Consider the following 16055-nt stretch of genomic DNA (forward strand, 5'->3'; position numbering starts at 1 on the left):
CTTTCAATGTACATCTCCATTAAGATCATCCATTAGATGATTAAAAGAAGAAACACTGTACAAGTGGGAATGGTATGTATGATAAATCAGCGTTCTAAGAACTAAACTTATGCCTCATTAAATGAACGCTTCCTTTATTGAATAAACCATGTGGAGGAACATGTTAAAAAGCTTCTTGAAGGACACGAAATGACATGGTAATAAAACGACAGCAGAATAATGAATATCTATTTTATTTAGAATGGTATTTTCAGAATTAATACCATTGGTATTAAAGGAATGTTTCCAACACTGAAAACAACCATATTATTCGTATGTTTTTACAAATATTATCATATTTTAATTTTAATTCATCTGTGATTCGGTAAATGATTCAGAACATGGAATTCGATCTAATAAAATACAAATGCCTACAACATCATCATTTTTTCAATATTTTCCTCTAAAATTTAGGTTCGTATACTTCGAATTAATATCAATGTAAACACAATGAATTTGTTTGATTATGAGGCGTATTTCGGTAATTCCAATGTCCGCATCTAATCAAACTGCAGAGCGTAGTGATACATGACGTCAGTGAGTGTAAACTCGGCCCGAAGTGGTCGATGTCTGGTGCATCACTACAAATGTCGGGCCCATGTGCAGCAAAAAGATCAGAAAAAAGTAGAACGCAAATAGCAAAATGCACGTCTATTGGACTTTCCAATGAAAAATCAACGTTTATAAAACTATAGTTCAAGACTTCACAATCCCGTATGTCAATGTCTGTGAGTAGGTAATGTTTACTTTAAATTTTAATTAGTATTTATGTTTAATATGTGAATGCCATATCATGTTTGGTCTTGTATAACCTTATGCGCTCACTGTATTTATTTTACAGCGAGTGTTAAGAAAGTTATACTAACTTATTATACGTCACGCTCGTTGGCACGATGTTGTGCGAAAATCTGGTATTTTGGGGGACCGCAAATGCAGAATCTATCTATTTTGATAACGTTTTCTGGATACTATCAAACCTGGCAGCCCGCCGATTTTTGTTTGTTTCATCCTTTTGCAAGATAATGATCGGGTACTGACGGCCCACTCTAATGTCAAATCCTGGATCCGCCCTTGGAAAAGAGCTCGTACCCGCTGCGCCCTGAACCCATCCAGAAAATTGTCCAAGCATACTGTATATTTCAATATAGGCGAAATAAGTAACACAATACGCAAGAAATACGCATATTCAAACTTAAATTGTTATATTTTTCTTGTCGTCAGAGTGTTTACCCCAACCCCCTGCCAAAACTTTAAACCCAATACACCTTGGTTCTTAGAAGGGACACAAGTCAAATGGTTACGCCCCCTCTAATGTAAAATCCTGGATCCGCGCTTGGAAAAGATTGCAAACTATTGCATTGAAACTAATTTTCAACATCTGCAAAAATACTTCATGCAAATGCGAACAACATGAACAGGAAGATTACTTAAAAGGAAATAATATCGAGTTTAAAAAAAATTGTAGCCATGGAAATGCAATGCCAGTGAAATAGCTTTAGCGTATTTGCGAGATATATTTTTCAAGATATATGGCACTGGCATATTTCCTATTGAACGGAGTGAGAACAGTATAGTACCATTATACGAAAAGGGTATAGGGAGAAGCCAATCAATTACAGGCCCATTTCGCTTATTTCAAGCTTAAGTTAATGCAGTGTATACTTGTATAAAATAATACTTGCTGCAGTAGTTCGTTTTAGAATAGCAATGTTCTAGTCGTTTCTCTATGTATTTAGTTTTATTTAATATTATTGTATGTTCTATAGTTTTTGGTAAGAGTAATTATAGTACTATAAGATGCGAACAGTATTTAATATTTATATACGTTTCATTGACAGTGAGTGATGTCTCTTTCAGCATGAGTTAATCGACGGCAGGCAAACGTTTTTCGAAGAAGTCCGAAGACAGGATACGTTGCAGTATTTTCTTGCCATATATCACAAGCGATGCGTCGCGCTATTGCCGATCGTGAGACAACACCAAAGGGGCAAGTCGGAAAGGGTCGCTTGGGGGCATGCCAATAATGGACAAGCTTTTTCATAACGTAGCTCTTGACTTGGTCGGTCATATAGCACCAGTATCGGACAGAGGCAACTGGTACAAAATGGCGGTGTACGCTATAAGGAAGCTGTAGCTCTGTAATAGATAGAGATTTTGAGGATAGAAATTGCTTAAAAATTTCTGTCAGGGTTTAATCCTTTAAGAAATACAGAGTGATAGAGTAACTCAGTTAACGTCCGGGCCTTTGCATGAGTTTTAATGTAGCTCGGTTGTTAACTGTGACACAGATATATGCGAAACCGTAAACCCTAAAGTGATACGGACTGAATAAACGGCATGTTTACGATCATGATGGCATACATGTTTCTCCCACCGCAGATAAGAAGATCCATATATTTGACTATGCTAGAAATTCTTATCTTGCCCACGGGCAAAGATAAAACAAGTACCCGTATGGAAGTCCTTTTTAATGGTCATCACATTGTATTTACCTCCTTTGTTGAAGACTGTCGTCTGTAGCGTCATAGAAACCTTGTCTTGTGGCAATATTAAAGCTGCACTCTCACAGATTGAACGTTTTTAGAACGTTTTGTCAACTCGTTTTTGTCTAGGAACGAGCAATTTTTTTGCGAAAATCCATGGAAACCAGTTTTTGATTTTTAAGATTTTGATCGCAGAAGTTCAAAAATTGATGTTTTATACATTTTTCTTAAACCGTTAGTAACAGTTCAAGCCATAAAACATTAATTTTCGAACGTAAATATGAAAATCTGATTTTTGTCAGCAATCTTATATCATTGGTTTGCAGATATTTACGCAAAAATTGCTCTCTCCAAGACAAAAAAGAAAAGAAAAAGTTGTAAAAGCGGTAAATCTGTGAGAGTGCAGCTTTAAGAATGCTCATTAATTATTTTTCGCTCCGAATGTCACCATAAAAAAGTTTTACGCATCTTTCAAGAAATAATGCTTCACTCTCCTCAGAACTATTTAAAGACCGATTTGACTATTAACATAATCTGAATCACTGCGCGCATATACATGACAACCATAAATCAACACATATCCATACGCATTTATTTTCACAATGCACAAAAGAGTTCCCGTAAAAATACTATTTTACTTAATTTTGTTTGACTGAGGTGGTAGAAAAAGCATCTACAATAGCTGCTCGTGTAAGATAGGATCATACCAATCCTCGCGCAGGGTGTTTTACGGAAACTCGTTTACACTCTCGGCCATGGAAGAAATTTATAGTCAGGAAAGGCACACATTTTTAGAAGGGTACGTGTAAACGGTATTGTTCGCATACTGAGAGGACCACGGGCGAGCACCGCGTTATCTCATTATTGGTCGTTATTGGAGAACTGTTCGAGGTCCCTATTAAGCGTTGAGGAAACCATATCTTGCCCCTTATCAGTGATATAGCATTAAACCGTACGATGCCATGCGTATCATTGTCGTAATTATATCACGGATTTTTGCATTGTTTTCAGAATTATATACTGATATAATAAAATAAAATTTGATTAGAAACGATTCAATTGTTCCTTCTATGAGCCTACATTGTGTCAATTTCCATAATTTCATTAATAAATCATACACGCATTCATCGCACCAATTAACTGCGAATAAAATTGATTTCCCTTGGAAGTAGCAATAAGAATTAAACCCTCTACGAACTGGAGCCGAACCGACGCATCACAATGAAAGTATTAAGTCATTGTTATGATATTCGGCATCGGCAAACATATCGACTTAATGTTTTTCATTCCGAAATATTCTTTTTGTCAGTCGTAGTTGATAACTGGAATTAATATTCAGTAGGGAACGTTTACGAGAAAAAGGCAAGTTTTCGATATCATGTATTTATATTTTTGTTGATTTTTACTTAAAAATGATAATTGCACCGTTGTAATAAGATGGGTAGCATAAACATGTTTCCAAAATATCAACTATTAAGAGTAACAAATTTGAAAGCAATGAGAAAATGATGTTATTTGCTATGCAATTTATATTGTCCTCAAGTTTGCCTTGTAAATTTGCTAAAAAAGCTATGAAAACTTTAAGGAACAAAATAATGTGGCCACATACTTGAACATCCAAGCTATTTACATTTTATGTAGTTCATGTAAATTATTGTCATGCACGCGCTGCATCTTATCGATCATCCTCATTGCCCCGTTGCATACTATAAAAAACCGATAAAGTTTGATTCGTTTTACTTTTATTCCAAAACTGTACGTGTTAAAACGCTTATCTACAGGCCCATTTAGGTGGTAAACTGGATGTCAATACAAATGCATCGTAAATATGGCAACAAAATTTTGCAGAATATATACATCATTATTTTCGATGGAAAACTATAGCTATTTAAACATGTATAGTATTCTTATTTAGCATAAGTACCCATTGACAGTTTTCGGTCATCTCTAAAAAGTGGTAGAAATTTACCTCGTCCTATTTTTGATGCTGCTTCCATTTCCATGTAACTTTGGAGTATAGATGTAGGTTTTGGGGGTATGTATTAACTATTAACACATCCAAATGCAAGGCCGTATATGCTAGTATGTGACTGAAACATAGTTTTGATCGCTCTCCCAGTTTTCTAGCTCACTTCGTTAGCTCGTAAATGTTTTAATATATACATATTATTTACATTTGTTTTGTTATCATTATCTTTTGTTTGCATTCGACTTTTTTTCAACGTAGGCATATTCTTTCAGGAAGTGTAAATTAGTTGGCAATGTTTGTAATAACCAAAACAAAACTCTTAACACATCCTTAAACATAATAGTTTTTATTATATTATTATGTTTATTGTGTTTGCATGTTAGCCAGATAAAAGTCAGTTATAAGATTAAATCAACCTACCGTCAAATAATTAAAATAAAAAAGTCATTCTGATTATGCATGAACGATACTGTAGAAACTGTATAAACACTACCAAACTCAATTTGATCTGCCTGACAAAAGATATGTACGATTTATGAACGTCGTTGTTGATGCCCTAGTGAGTAGATCATATAAAAGGAATAAGTTAATAATTCAAATAAATATCCACGAAGCTTGATATGCAATGGCAGATAAGGACGCGTTTATTCTGATATTTCCCAAATGGATGATGTTTAGATTGTGAAAAGTTCAAAGAGTCATTTTACGACGTATATTAGGAATTTAAACTTTAGACAGGCATTAGAAAATTTGCAGTCAAACTCAGAAGCTACAACTGTTAAGGTACTAAATTGTGTTAAAATATGTGGTTTCAATACGAAAATTTGAAATTAATCCAATAAATTCCTTACAGTCTATATAATTTTGTAAAAAAACAACAAACTAACTATTTCACATGTTTCAAACGTATGATTTGTTTAAGTGTTTTAGTCACTTTTAACAAGACTTAAGTATATAAAGGACTGCGTGTTCAGTTATTTGCAGTTATTTTTAGACATTTGGATTGCTTTATTGGATTTATTAATGAACGTAATAGACATAACTTACAGAAATGTATACACAGGTTATATCAGTGAAATTTTCGCTTTGGGTATATTGTACAAATATATAATAGAATCCACGACATAACACACTATATATGTTTAGTTTTGAAAGAAAATAGGTGAATGATAAACCCTTCCCTAACACTGTTACATCCATACGGTAAAATAAAATTAATTTGTGCTTGTTTTGAACGATCTTCAGTAAAGCGATAAAAGTGCCTTAGCGAAAAAAAATCAAATCAAATGTTTTTCACTGCAGCCCTTGTTGGTAATCAATCCGGTAAAATCAAATGCCAGAGAAGAATTTTTTTTATATCAATTCACCTCTCTTTATAGTTTCTGTCTTACGGATACAAGTATATTACTATCCGATTTAGTATTAAACACTTACAGCATACAAGAATATACCGAGCTTACCGAGTTTCCACAAAACACCCTGCGTGAGGGCTGGGATGAACCTATCTTACACGAGCGGCTATGGTAGATCCTTTTTCCCACTTCAGTAAAACACAATTAAATAAAGGTGTATTATTTTTGCTGGAACTCTTTTGTGCTTAGTGAAAATAAATGCGTATGGATATGTGATAATGCGTGATTGTCATGGATATGCACGTAGTGATTCAGATTATGTTTATAGTGAACTCGGTCTCTAAATAGTTCTGACGAGAGTGAAGCATTATTTCTTGAAAGATGCGTGAAAACCTTTTTATGGTAACATTTGAAGAGGGGAATAATTAATAAGCTTTCTAAATATTGCACCAAGTCAAGTTTCTATGATGCTACAGACGACACAGTCTTCACCAAGGGAGGTAATTACAATGTGGTGACCATTAAAAAGGACTTCCATTGGGGCGTTTTATCTTTTCCCGTGGGTAAGATAAGAATTTATTTTATGGTTAAATTATTTGATCTACTTATCTGAGGTGGGAATATATGTAATCTATATTATTTCTTTTCCAGGAACAGATCACGGATCAAACATGCCGAATGTAGTGAATCGAATTTCTGTCTCATGTTTTGCATTGTTTTCATTAGTGTCAATGATCTACGCTGACCATGATGATGTTAGCCAGAGTGTGTTGGATGTTAATACAACACTTCATGAAATCCCCTTCAATTTTTCCAGACAGTATATGGAGAGATGGAATTATGTAAAATATGAAAAAAATGCGAAAAAGAAGGATGAATTTCGAAATGTATTTGCAGACCTGATGAAGGGATATAACAAAGCCCTTAATCCAGCCGTCGGAACCTTAGAAGAATTTCAACTTATATCCCTTATGATACAATCGACGACTTTAGTAGAAATTAATGAAGTCGAAGATCGCATGTCGACCATAATGGAATTCGGATGCCTTTGGTCAGACGACAGGCTAGCTTTGAAGTCTTATTATATAGGAGATATTGAATATGGGATGCCTTTAGATGAAGATCTTGTCTGGAAACCAACCTTGCACATTACAAACCCACAAGAGACACGGCGATCTTCTAACAAGGTTGATATAGACGTAAGGAATGTTTTTCAAACTATTTCCAATGGTAGCTTAAATAGTTTAATACACGCAATCACAGTATCTTCAATTGTTTTGCAAAAAGACCTGAATCATGCATATGTAAAACACAAATTAAAAATCTCGTTGATTTTCTTGATAAATCCAAACATTATAACATGAACATTCTTATTACCACAAAAAATAAAGTTTACATGCAGGGAATTATAATAAAATAGTAAATCCTTAACTAGTTATAGAAAACAAATCCGTACTGATTTCATTTGAAAAGTCACGAGCCGGTAACTAAGGGCGATGTTGTTGGAACCAAATCTGTTTCAGTTTAGGTTTTAAGGTTTCTGGGGTTCGGAAACCTCGATCGAAAGATGTGTTTGAAGTAACAAATGTATGATATTGCTTAAAGGTTCACAAACATGATGGAACTTCTGCATGTAGCCATTATTTCTAAATTTCTTCAAACAATGACTCCTCTGATGATCGTTTGCTTGAAGCAATTAAATGGTGTTTAAACACATGTGTTGGATCACTGACCGCCATGTTTTTTGTTGCTTTTTTCAAATTAAGGTAGTATGTTTATGGAACTAACCGACAAAATCGCCTCCGGAGTGGGTTTCGATAGTTTTAAGTTTCGGTGTTCGTAAACAAACGATAAAACTTGTTTTCCTTTATTTAAAACGGTCATTACAGATACACAGTCCGTGAAACCAATATAAAACAAAAGAAACTAGTTTATTGACAACCAAAAACACCAATCAGTTAACCCATTTTAGAACGATTGACGACTTCATGGGTGCAAAAAGACTTCCTAGTTCTTTGAAATTAGTTTCAAACTGCATATGCACCGAACACTTAAGCGTATATTTGGTGAAACAGAATAAATAGCGAAAACAATTTTATTGATTCTTGGCTCTGTTTCCAAGTATATATTTAGTGATTGATATGTAATTAATTTCTTTTCAGAGTTCACTCTATCTATATATACAGCAAAATGGACTATTATTATGGAGTTTCACAAGAGCTATAGAAACGAGGTGTAAAATCAACACCAGATACTATCCATTCGATCGACAAGTGTGCAACGTTGAGTTGAGCTTCAACGTTCCATATAATATGCTTGCCTTACAATTAGCAACTTCAATCGAAAAAGAGGAGTTAGAAAGTGGAAACTGGCAGTGCACCCATTACAGTGTGTACCAATATATAAACAGAAAATTAGATAAGTATTATCACGCACGAATTGAATTTGTATTCAAACGCAAACCAATGCGACCCGCACTTATCTTCATATTGCCGCTGTTTCTACTTGTGATGCTATCGCCACTTGTGTTTCTTCTTCCTGCGGACACGAATGACCGAGTTGGACTCGCTGTGACTGTTCTTTTGGCAACCTCAGTGTATATGACTCTTGTTGCGGATAAACTACCAGATTCATCCGACCCTATTCCTATCATAATCATTGTTTTCTTTCTCTGGTTCATATACAATGGGTTGATAGTCGCTCTTGTGTTGCTAAACTTGCAGGTATTTTACAAGGATGAAAAAAATCCGGTTCCTGGATGTGTTCAAAGAATTGTATCGTTTATAAATCGAGTGTGCTGCACCAAGCCAAAGCAGGACAACTCATCGGAAAGTGGAATAACAGATAAAATGCAAAATGATGGCGATGATTCAGAACCTGATAAACATAACGAAGATAAAGTTAGCAATATAACATGGCGCGATGTAAGCAAGGCTCTCGATAAAATATTGCTGGTTACTATGTACGGAATTAAGATTGGCTTTGATGTAACGATCTTCCTCATTTTATATACTGGTGATGACGACAAGACAGGGGAAGAACAGATATACGACAAGCACATAATAGAATACATTTACGGTAACAGAGACTCAATGAGACCTTACCGCTATTAAAATATACTGACCGGGTCTCTTTAAATAGACTTTGTTGTTAAAACTGTCATTTTCAAATATAACGATTTACCTTAAGCGAAACAAGCTTATACGATTAACCCAAATTACTTACCTAAACTTAATTTTACAAATAAAAAAAATAGTTTATCGTGATTTTCATCATAAGAAATTCATGTTAAGTTTCGAAACTTTTCAGAATGATACAGGTACATAAAATATACCCCTCCCCACAAAAAACAACAACAAAAAAACAACAACAAAAAAACAGCAACAACAACAAGAAACAACAACAAAAGGATATGCTTTGATGAATCCTGTAACTACGGTCTGAAGAGTTTTTGTATAACTGAGGCAAGTTGTTCGCAATTATGTTTCCATTATTATAATATGCTGTGTTTCTTTCGTTGACTTTTGATTCCTATTTCATTGAAACAACATTATGTTTACTTAGTATTTTCTTCCGCTTAGTTTGTCGTTAGATTCCATTGCTTATTTAAACCATTGTAATCATTCAGAACATCTCGGCCATTTTCCATTTGAAAAAAACGAGAAGCTAAACGTTTTGACTTTGCTCTTGTGAATCTTTATTATTTGTGCAATAATACAATTCAGTAGTAATCAGTTTAAACTTAGCAATACAAAATACACGTCAATGCACTACAACCAAATAATGCTATTATTTTAATGCTAACGAAGTACTTCTACTGATTTACCGGCATAATTTCGAGGTTGTTTTCGATGGAAAACGCCGAGATGTTCAGATTTCGTTGTAAAATAACTGTTAGTGGTACTATTTATGATCACTATTTAGGCTAAACTCCTACAATACCGTATTTTTCAACTACGCATAGATTTAATGTTTCTATATTGTCTTTGTGATAACAGTTGTCTGGTTTCTATGATACTATGGTAAACAATTCGTAGGATGAGTTTTACTCGTCAAAGTGTCATTTAAATTTGCTCCTTCTCATGTTTGTTATTATTGCTGTATCAATTTTGTAAAACCATGTTATTGGAATAAACTCTTGTTTTAAATTCATGTTTATATCGCTATAAATTGATAATGTTTAAATATGGTTTTCATGGTGTTTTGGTAGACTCTGTTGCCAGTATTGACGTCGCATGAGCATTTTAACTATTAGATTGAGATTTCAAAACTTATCTTTATGATATTGTATTCTTGTCCGCTGTTAAAATGTGTAACTCATTATAACATTATTAAAACGCTTAGAGTCAAATCATATAGACAAAGTTCAACAATCATCGTTATTTCAAATATGTTGCCCTTATTGTTTTATTTGTTAAAATTTACATACAATACTTTAAACGCTGCCAAATGTCAGCAGTATTTTTAATCTAATAATTCTGCAGTTTTTCTTTGTTTGAAAAAAACATTGGTTCTCGTCACTATGATACAAATGGAAACCCCAAGTGTTATTATGTCCTTTGTCGTTTCAATTGCTTGAAATTCGTAAAACTTACTTTTTATTTTGTTGTAGTGTTTTTACAGTCTATAGTAATATCATTTTTTGTGAGTTATGGTAGTTTATTGTACATGTTGTGCAAATATACTGTAACTTTGTTTATTTTTTAAATGTAATATTATGTTATATGAACATCTTTTGTTTTCATTTATTTTAATGCACGTATGCATTGATAAAACTAGATTGCAAAACATATTGATGACATAATTATGTTGTTGTTGTAAGTTCGGCCATCATCGTTATTGCATATATTTGTCGCACCTACTTCCCTTGTCTCTTTATCCATTAAATTATTCATACAAAACATTTGCGGCTGTCACATGTCGGCAGCAATTTATATCTCATAATCCTGCAATTGTTCTATGTTTGGAAAAAAGTATTCTAGTAACGATGATACTGATAGACACAACACAATTTATTATCTCTTGTGTAGTATCAATGTTAATAATTCGTGAAACAAATCTTATGTTTCATTTTATTGTATACAGTTTATATTAATATCATTGTTTAGTGATTTATAGCAGTCTTTATTAATACACAAGTAAAACCATGCTACCTGAAGCAACTCTTTTACATTTACTTTTACACTAATACGACGTATATAAGTGAAAATACATTTGCTTTAATTGTTTAAGTATATTTGCTTTTAAATTTACATTTCAGGAATAAATACTGAAAATTCGAGATGATTGCTTAAGAATTGCGTTTGAAATAAATGTTTCTAATTTCGCATTTCAAATAGTAAATATGACGTCATAACACAAGTATTGTTTTATATGACACGTATATTTGACGGTTCAATGTTCAAACTTGCATATAGTTAATAAAAAAAAACTTCACAAGGGATTTTTTTGCAACACATTTGTTGATTCATTTTTTTTAACAATAACGCAATTTTAACAGACATTACGAATTCAGACGAACTAAGTCAGGTGAACACCGTAGTAGCTATGGAATCATGAGTGAAGATATCATTATAATAAATCAAGGAAACAGTTTGCCGATGACATTTTTTAAAAAGTAAGAAGTTTGAAAGAAATTAAAACACGTTATTGTTTTACGATATTTGGATATTAATTACGGGTTATTTCATTTGTATAAATGTTGTCTGAAGGTCCAGAGTTGCCCGATTTAATACGATAATAAAAATTATTAGTATTTTGTTAAACTGTGTTGCCTATATTGACGCCGCATGTGCTGAAAAAAATGTGAATTGAAATAAATTAAGATTGCAAGACATATTTTTATGATATGTTACCAGGGCGTCGTATTTTCCTGGCCGACAAAGTAAAACTTTTACTTGAAACTTACTCAAGGTAACACAATAACCATCCTTAAAAGCACTCTGAAACTGCAAAAAGATACAAAAGATTCAAGAATCTTTATTTCAAGTCGAAAATATGTTAGCAAGGAACATAAACTGAATGAGCTTTTTTTCGACTTCAACAAACAAACATAACATATTAAAACATAACAAATGACCTGGAAATAAAAGTTTAAAGTTTTGAATATGTACAATATCGGAACAAGTATTCACAAACTATGTTTCTTAATATATTCATACATGAAATAACAAAAAGTAAAATGGATTAGGGCACTGTATACAGTAATTAAATCAACTAGTTTCCCGGCTGTAAGTCCATTCCACACGCGCACGGTTACATATCACTGTCAAATGGTTTGTTTTTTCAAGAGTAAATATTAAGGATACTCGTATACATTTTAAACAGCAAAAATGAAAGTAACAGTATGTTTATGGGAATTACAGCATGGAAAAGTGATGAGTAGTTGGTGAAAGTGTTGTATTTAATTCAGCTTTCTAGAAAAATATTATGGACAGTGCTGCCAAGCGGAGGAACTAATAACGTTTTTAAATGATGCGTTTCTTCCTATCACTTCTGGCAAACTTGTCCTAAATAAAAACTGCTAATCAGATTGGATGGACTGGCTTAACGTTTCATATAGGGAGTATTAATGAAGGTGTCTTAGGGCTAATGGAACAATAACATACTCTTTGTAAGTTCCACCGCATTTATATGTCAATACGCACTGTTTACATTCCGGAATATATGATGAAAGGGAATGCATAGTAATGTATCTATTTTCTACTTAACGGAGTTGTTTCCCATTAAAAAAATACATCCTACATCTGTTTTCTTTGTTATTTAAACCTCAATAATTAAATGGAAACAACCTAATTTAACGATCTTCCTGTATATAAGCAAATGCTAAAGGCTCTTCTGACACAGAAATACACACCGTTACAATATAACGAACTGTACAGGTATATTTCAAGAACATTACAATATTTGTATTTATGAATGTTGGGGTTAGAAGACATCCTCGTATTTGGGATATAGTAGACCTATGTAAAGGGTCATTTTTTAAACGAGAATACTTTCAATTATGTTTAAAGCCAATTTAAACGTTTACAGCAAGTCCAAAAAAATGAAATCTGGACAGCCAGAAAGTTGACCGTAAAGTAATCCTTCGAGCTGTTGACTGCGGCCATATACCTGCTAAATTAAGGCCATAGACGAACAGTGTCGCAGGCAGATACAGAAAGCAATTATGTTTAAAAGTAATGTATTTAACAATTATTTATACAATTAATTGCGCAAAAGGACGTTAATCTACAGTTCAAGAATTGTTACAAAATGCATTTAATTTAAGAAAACTTACAGTTATTCTCTCTAACACAAATAGTATTACCCGACCGTAACCGGAAACATTTGTAAGCTTAACAGATTTACTTTCAAAATCTTCCTTATTATCAACTGGCCCGTTTTAAAACACATAATTCACAGAAATACTACTTTTGCGACCCTCTATCAAATTTATTTTCTCAATGTTAACTGATTTAAACATTTTCACTTTATGTCTTTAAGCAATAAATTGAACATCTTCTACCGGCCCTATTAAAAAGGTGACCCTCTATCAAATGTTGGTTTGTCAAAAACAATATAGCCGCCAGGAGCGGGGCTACTTTTCAGTATATGTCAATTTAAAAAAACGCTGAGGATCTACTTCTTAACATCCTTAACTAAATGCGAAAACAAAATTCAACAAAATGTTCTTAAGGTGACTATATATCAAATTTTTTCACCCAATGTTAATTCATAAAACAAAATGTCCGAAATGGTGTCGGGCTTCATTTCATAATATGTCTATATGGAAAATCATTAAATATAAAATCTTCCTAAACTTTACAGTAACAATGTGCTGAATGAGTTATGGCCCTTTGAAACGATTTTAAACAAATACGTACTTTCATGCCCTCTTGTTTCCGTTTGTCCGCATTAAGTAACAAAAACCGTGAAGTATATAACACAAATTGGATAAAAATGTTTAAAACAAAATTAAAATTTAAATACTTGACACTTATCGAAATGTTCCTTTAAATTGTATGTGTTCCAATATAGGTCTAGGGCTTAAATTGTTTCGAAGTCCTTTCTTCACATGTATGCCAATTTTGGTGGTTTCCCATATTCAGTAGTTATTGATTTAACTGTACTATGATAAAAATCTCCAATCATCACTAACTTTGGTCAGAATGTGTATAAAAATAATATCTTTGACAAGTTCGTTAAACAGCCATATCGTTTGATTCACTCAAGAGTAATCGCCCTTTAATTATATAAATTACTTAAAACCGGTCTTGTTCGATCAGTTTCTTATCAAGCCTTTTTCCAATGATTTTAAGACTCAATCATAATGAGTTTGGGCAGAATATCTTAGTCAGGTTCGTTAACCAGCTATGTCACCTCAGTCACTCCAGAGTTATGACACTTGAATTGGAAAAAAACCCTGTCTTTACAGTGTTCGCTCTCTAGATTTGGCTTAATGTTTAACCTCTTATCACCAAGTTTGGTGTCATAAAAAAGGACGGGCGTGTTACGTGTGAAATGTAGCCCAATAGAAACTTCCAGACCCACTTTACATATATCTAAATTGGTAACAATATGTCAAGCCTAACTTAAGTTATGCAGTAACATACGGTTACCTATTTTAAGTTACAGTGACCGTGACCTTGACCAGAGGGGCCCGAAATACAATCCTATGAAAGGTCTTAAATAACGTTTCCAATATATCAAGTTTGGTTACTATTTGTACTTACCGTTTTACTTTTTAGTAACAGTGACCTTGACCTTGACCATGACTATTTAAATTAAATAAAACTCTCCATATCACGCAAACAATCAGTCATTTGCTTACGAAATTTCAGGACATGCAAAGTTACTTGTCTGGTAATTTTGAATTACGTACGAATTATTCATCTCCTAAAATGTTATTCATATGCTTAGGTTGGTCTGTGAAAATATGCTCCTTATTAAGATATAGCCTTGCTACGTTCACAGTTTATGGACCGGGTACAGCATTTTTAAGTACAGATAATGGCAGATAATGTTCTGTTGAACACTTTTTTTAGTAATTTTAAGTAGTGATGTTGAAGCTTTAAAACATTTAAAGATAGTTAAAAATCAATAACAAGAGGTAAATTAAAAGGTAAACGTCAATCAATGTATCGCGTAATATTTAACATGTTTTAATATCAAGTACTTAATCCAAAATGGACACAATAATGTTTTTTGGGATATAACGCCCTATCGAGAGCTTTGGTCATTTAGAGACTTTGTCAGTCTATACTTGATCTACATGGGCCCCATAACCCCGTTTTAGGGCTAATGGAACAATAACATACTCTTTGTAAGTTCCACCGCATTTATATGCAAATACGCACTGTTTACATTCCGGAATATATGATGAAAGGGAATGCATAGTAATGTATCTATTTTCTACTTAACGGAGTTGTTTCCCATTAAAAAAAAATACATCCTACATCTGTTTTCTCTATGTTATTTAAACCTCAATAATTAAATGGAAACAACCTAATTTAACGATCTTCCTGTATATAAGCAAATGCTAAAGGCTCTTCTGACACAGAAATACACACCGTTACAATATAACGAACTGTACAGGTATATTTCAAGAACATTACAATATTTGTATTTATGAATGTTGGGGTTAGAAGACATCCTCGTATTTGGGATATAGTAGACCTATGTAAAGGGTCATTTTTTAAACGAGAATACTTTCAATTATGTTTAAAGCCAATTTAAACGTTTACAGCAAGTCCAAAAAAATGAAATCTGGACAGCCAGAAAGTTGACCGTAAAGTAATCCTTCGAGCTGTTGACTGCGGCCATATACCTGCTAAATTAAGGCCATAGACGAACAGTGTCGCAGGCAGATACAGAAAGCAATTATGTTTAAAAGTAATGTATTTAACAATTATTTATACAATTAATTGCGCAAAAGGACGTTAATCTACAGTTCAAGAATTGTTACAAAATGCATTTAATTTAAGAAAACTTACAGTTATTCTCTCTAACACAAATAGTATTACCCGACCGTAACCGGAAACATTTGTAAGCTTAACAGATTTACTTTCAAAATCTTCCTTATTATCAACTGGCCCGTTTTAAAACACATAATTCACAGAAATACTACTTTTGCGACCCTCTATCAAATTTATTTTCTCAATGTTAACTGATTTAAACATTTTCACTTTATGTCTTTAAGCAATAAATTGAACATCTTCTACCGGCCCTATT

At 33.1% G+C, this 16055-nt stretch overlaps 1 protein-coding gene across 1 annotated transcript; it reads left to right on the forward strand.

Annotated features, from left to right (window-relative positions):
* The first annotated feature begins 8308 nt into the window (after positions 1-8308).
* LOC128245873 (neuronal acetylcholine receptor subunit alpha-9-II-like) lies at positions 8309-8956 on the forward strand. Its single transcript, XM_052964092.1, has one exon. The coding sequence runs from the start codon at positions 8309-8311 to the stop codon at positions 8954-8956; it is 648 nt and encodes a 215-aa protein (XP_052820052.1).
* Positions 8957-16055: the final 7099 nt, after the last annotated feature.

This window comes from Mya arenaria, chromosome 9, assembly GCF_026914265.1.
Source record: "Mya arenaria isolate MELC-2E11 chromosome 9, ASM2691426v1".
NCBI lineage: Eukaryota > Metazoa > Mollusca > Bivalvia > Myida > Myidae > Mya > Mya arenaria.

Bases quoted from the DNA above. Each gene is read 5' to 3' on its own strand.
- LOC128245873 (XM_052964092.1), top strand. From the start codon at position 8,309: ATGCGACCCGCACTTATCTTCATATTGCCGCTGTTTCTACTTGTGATG.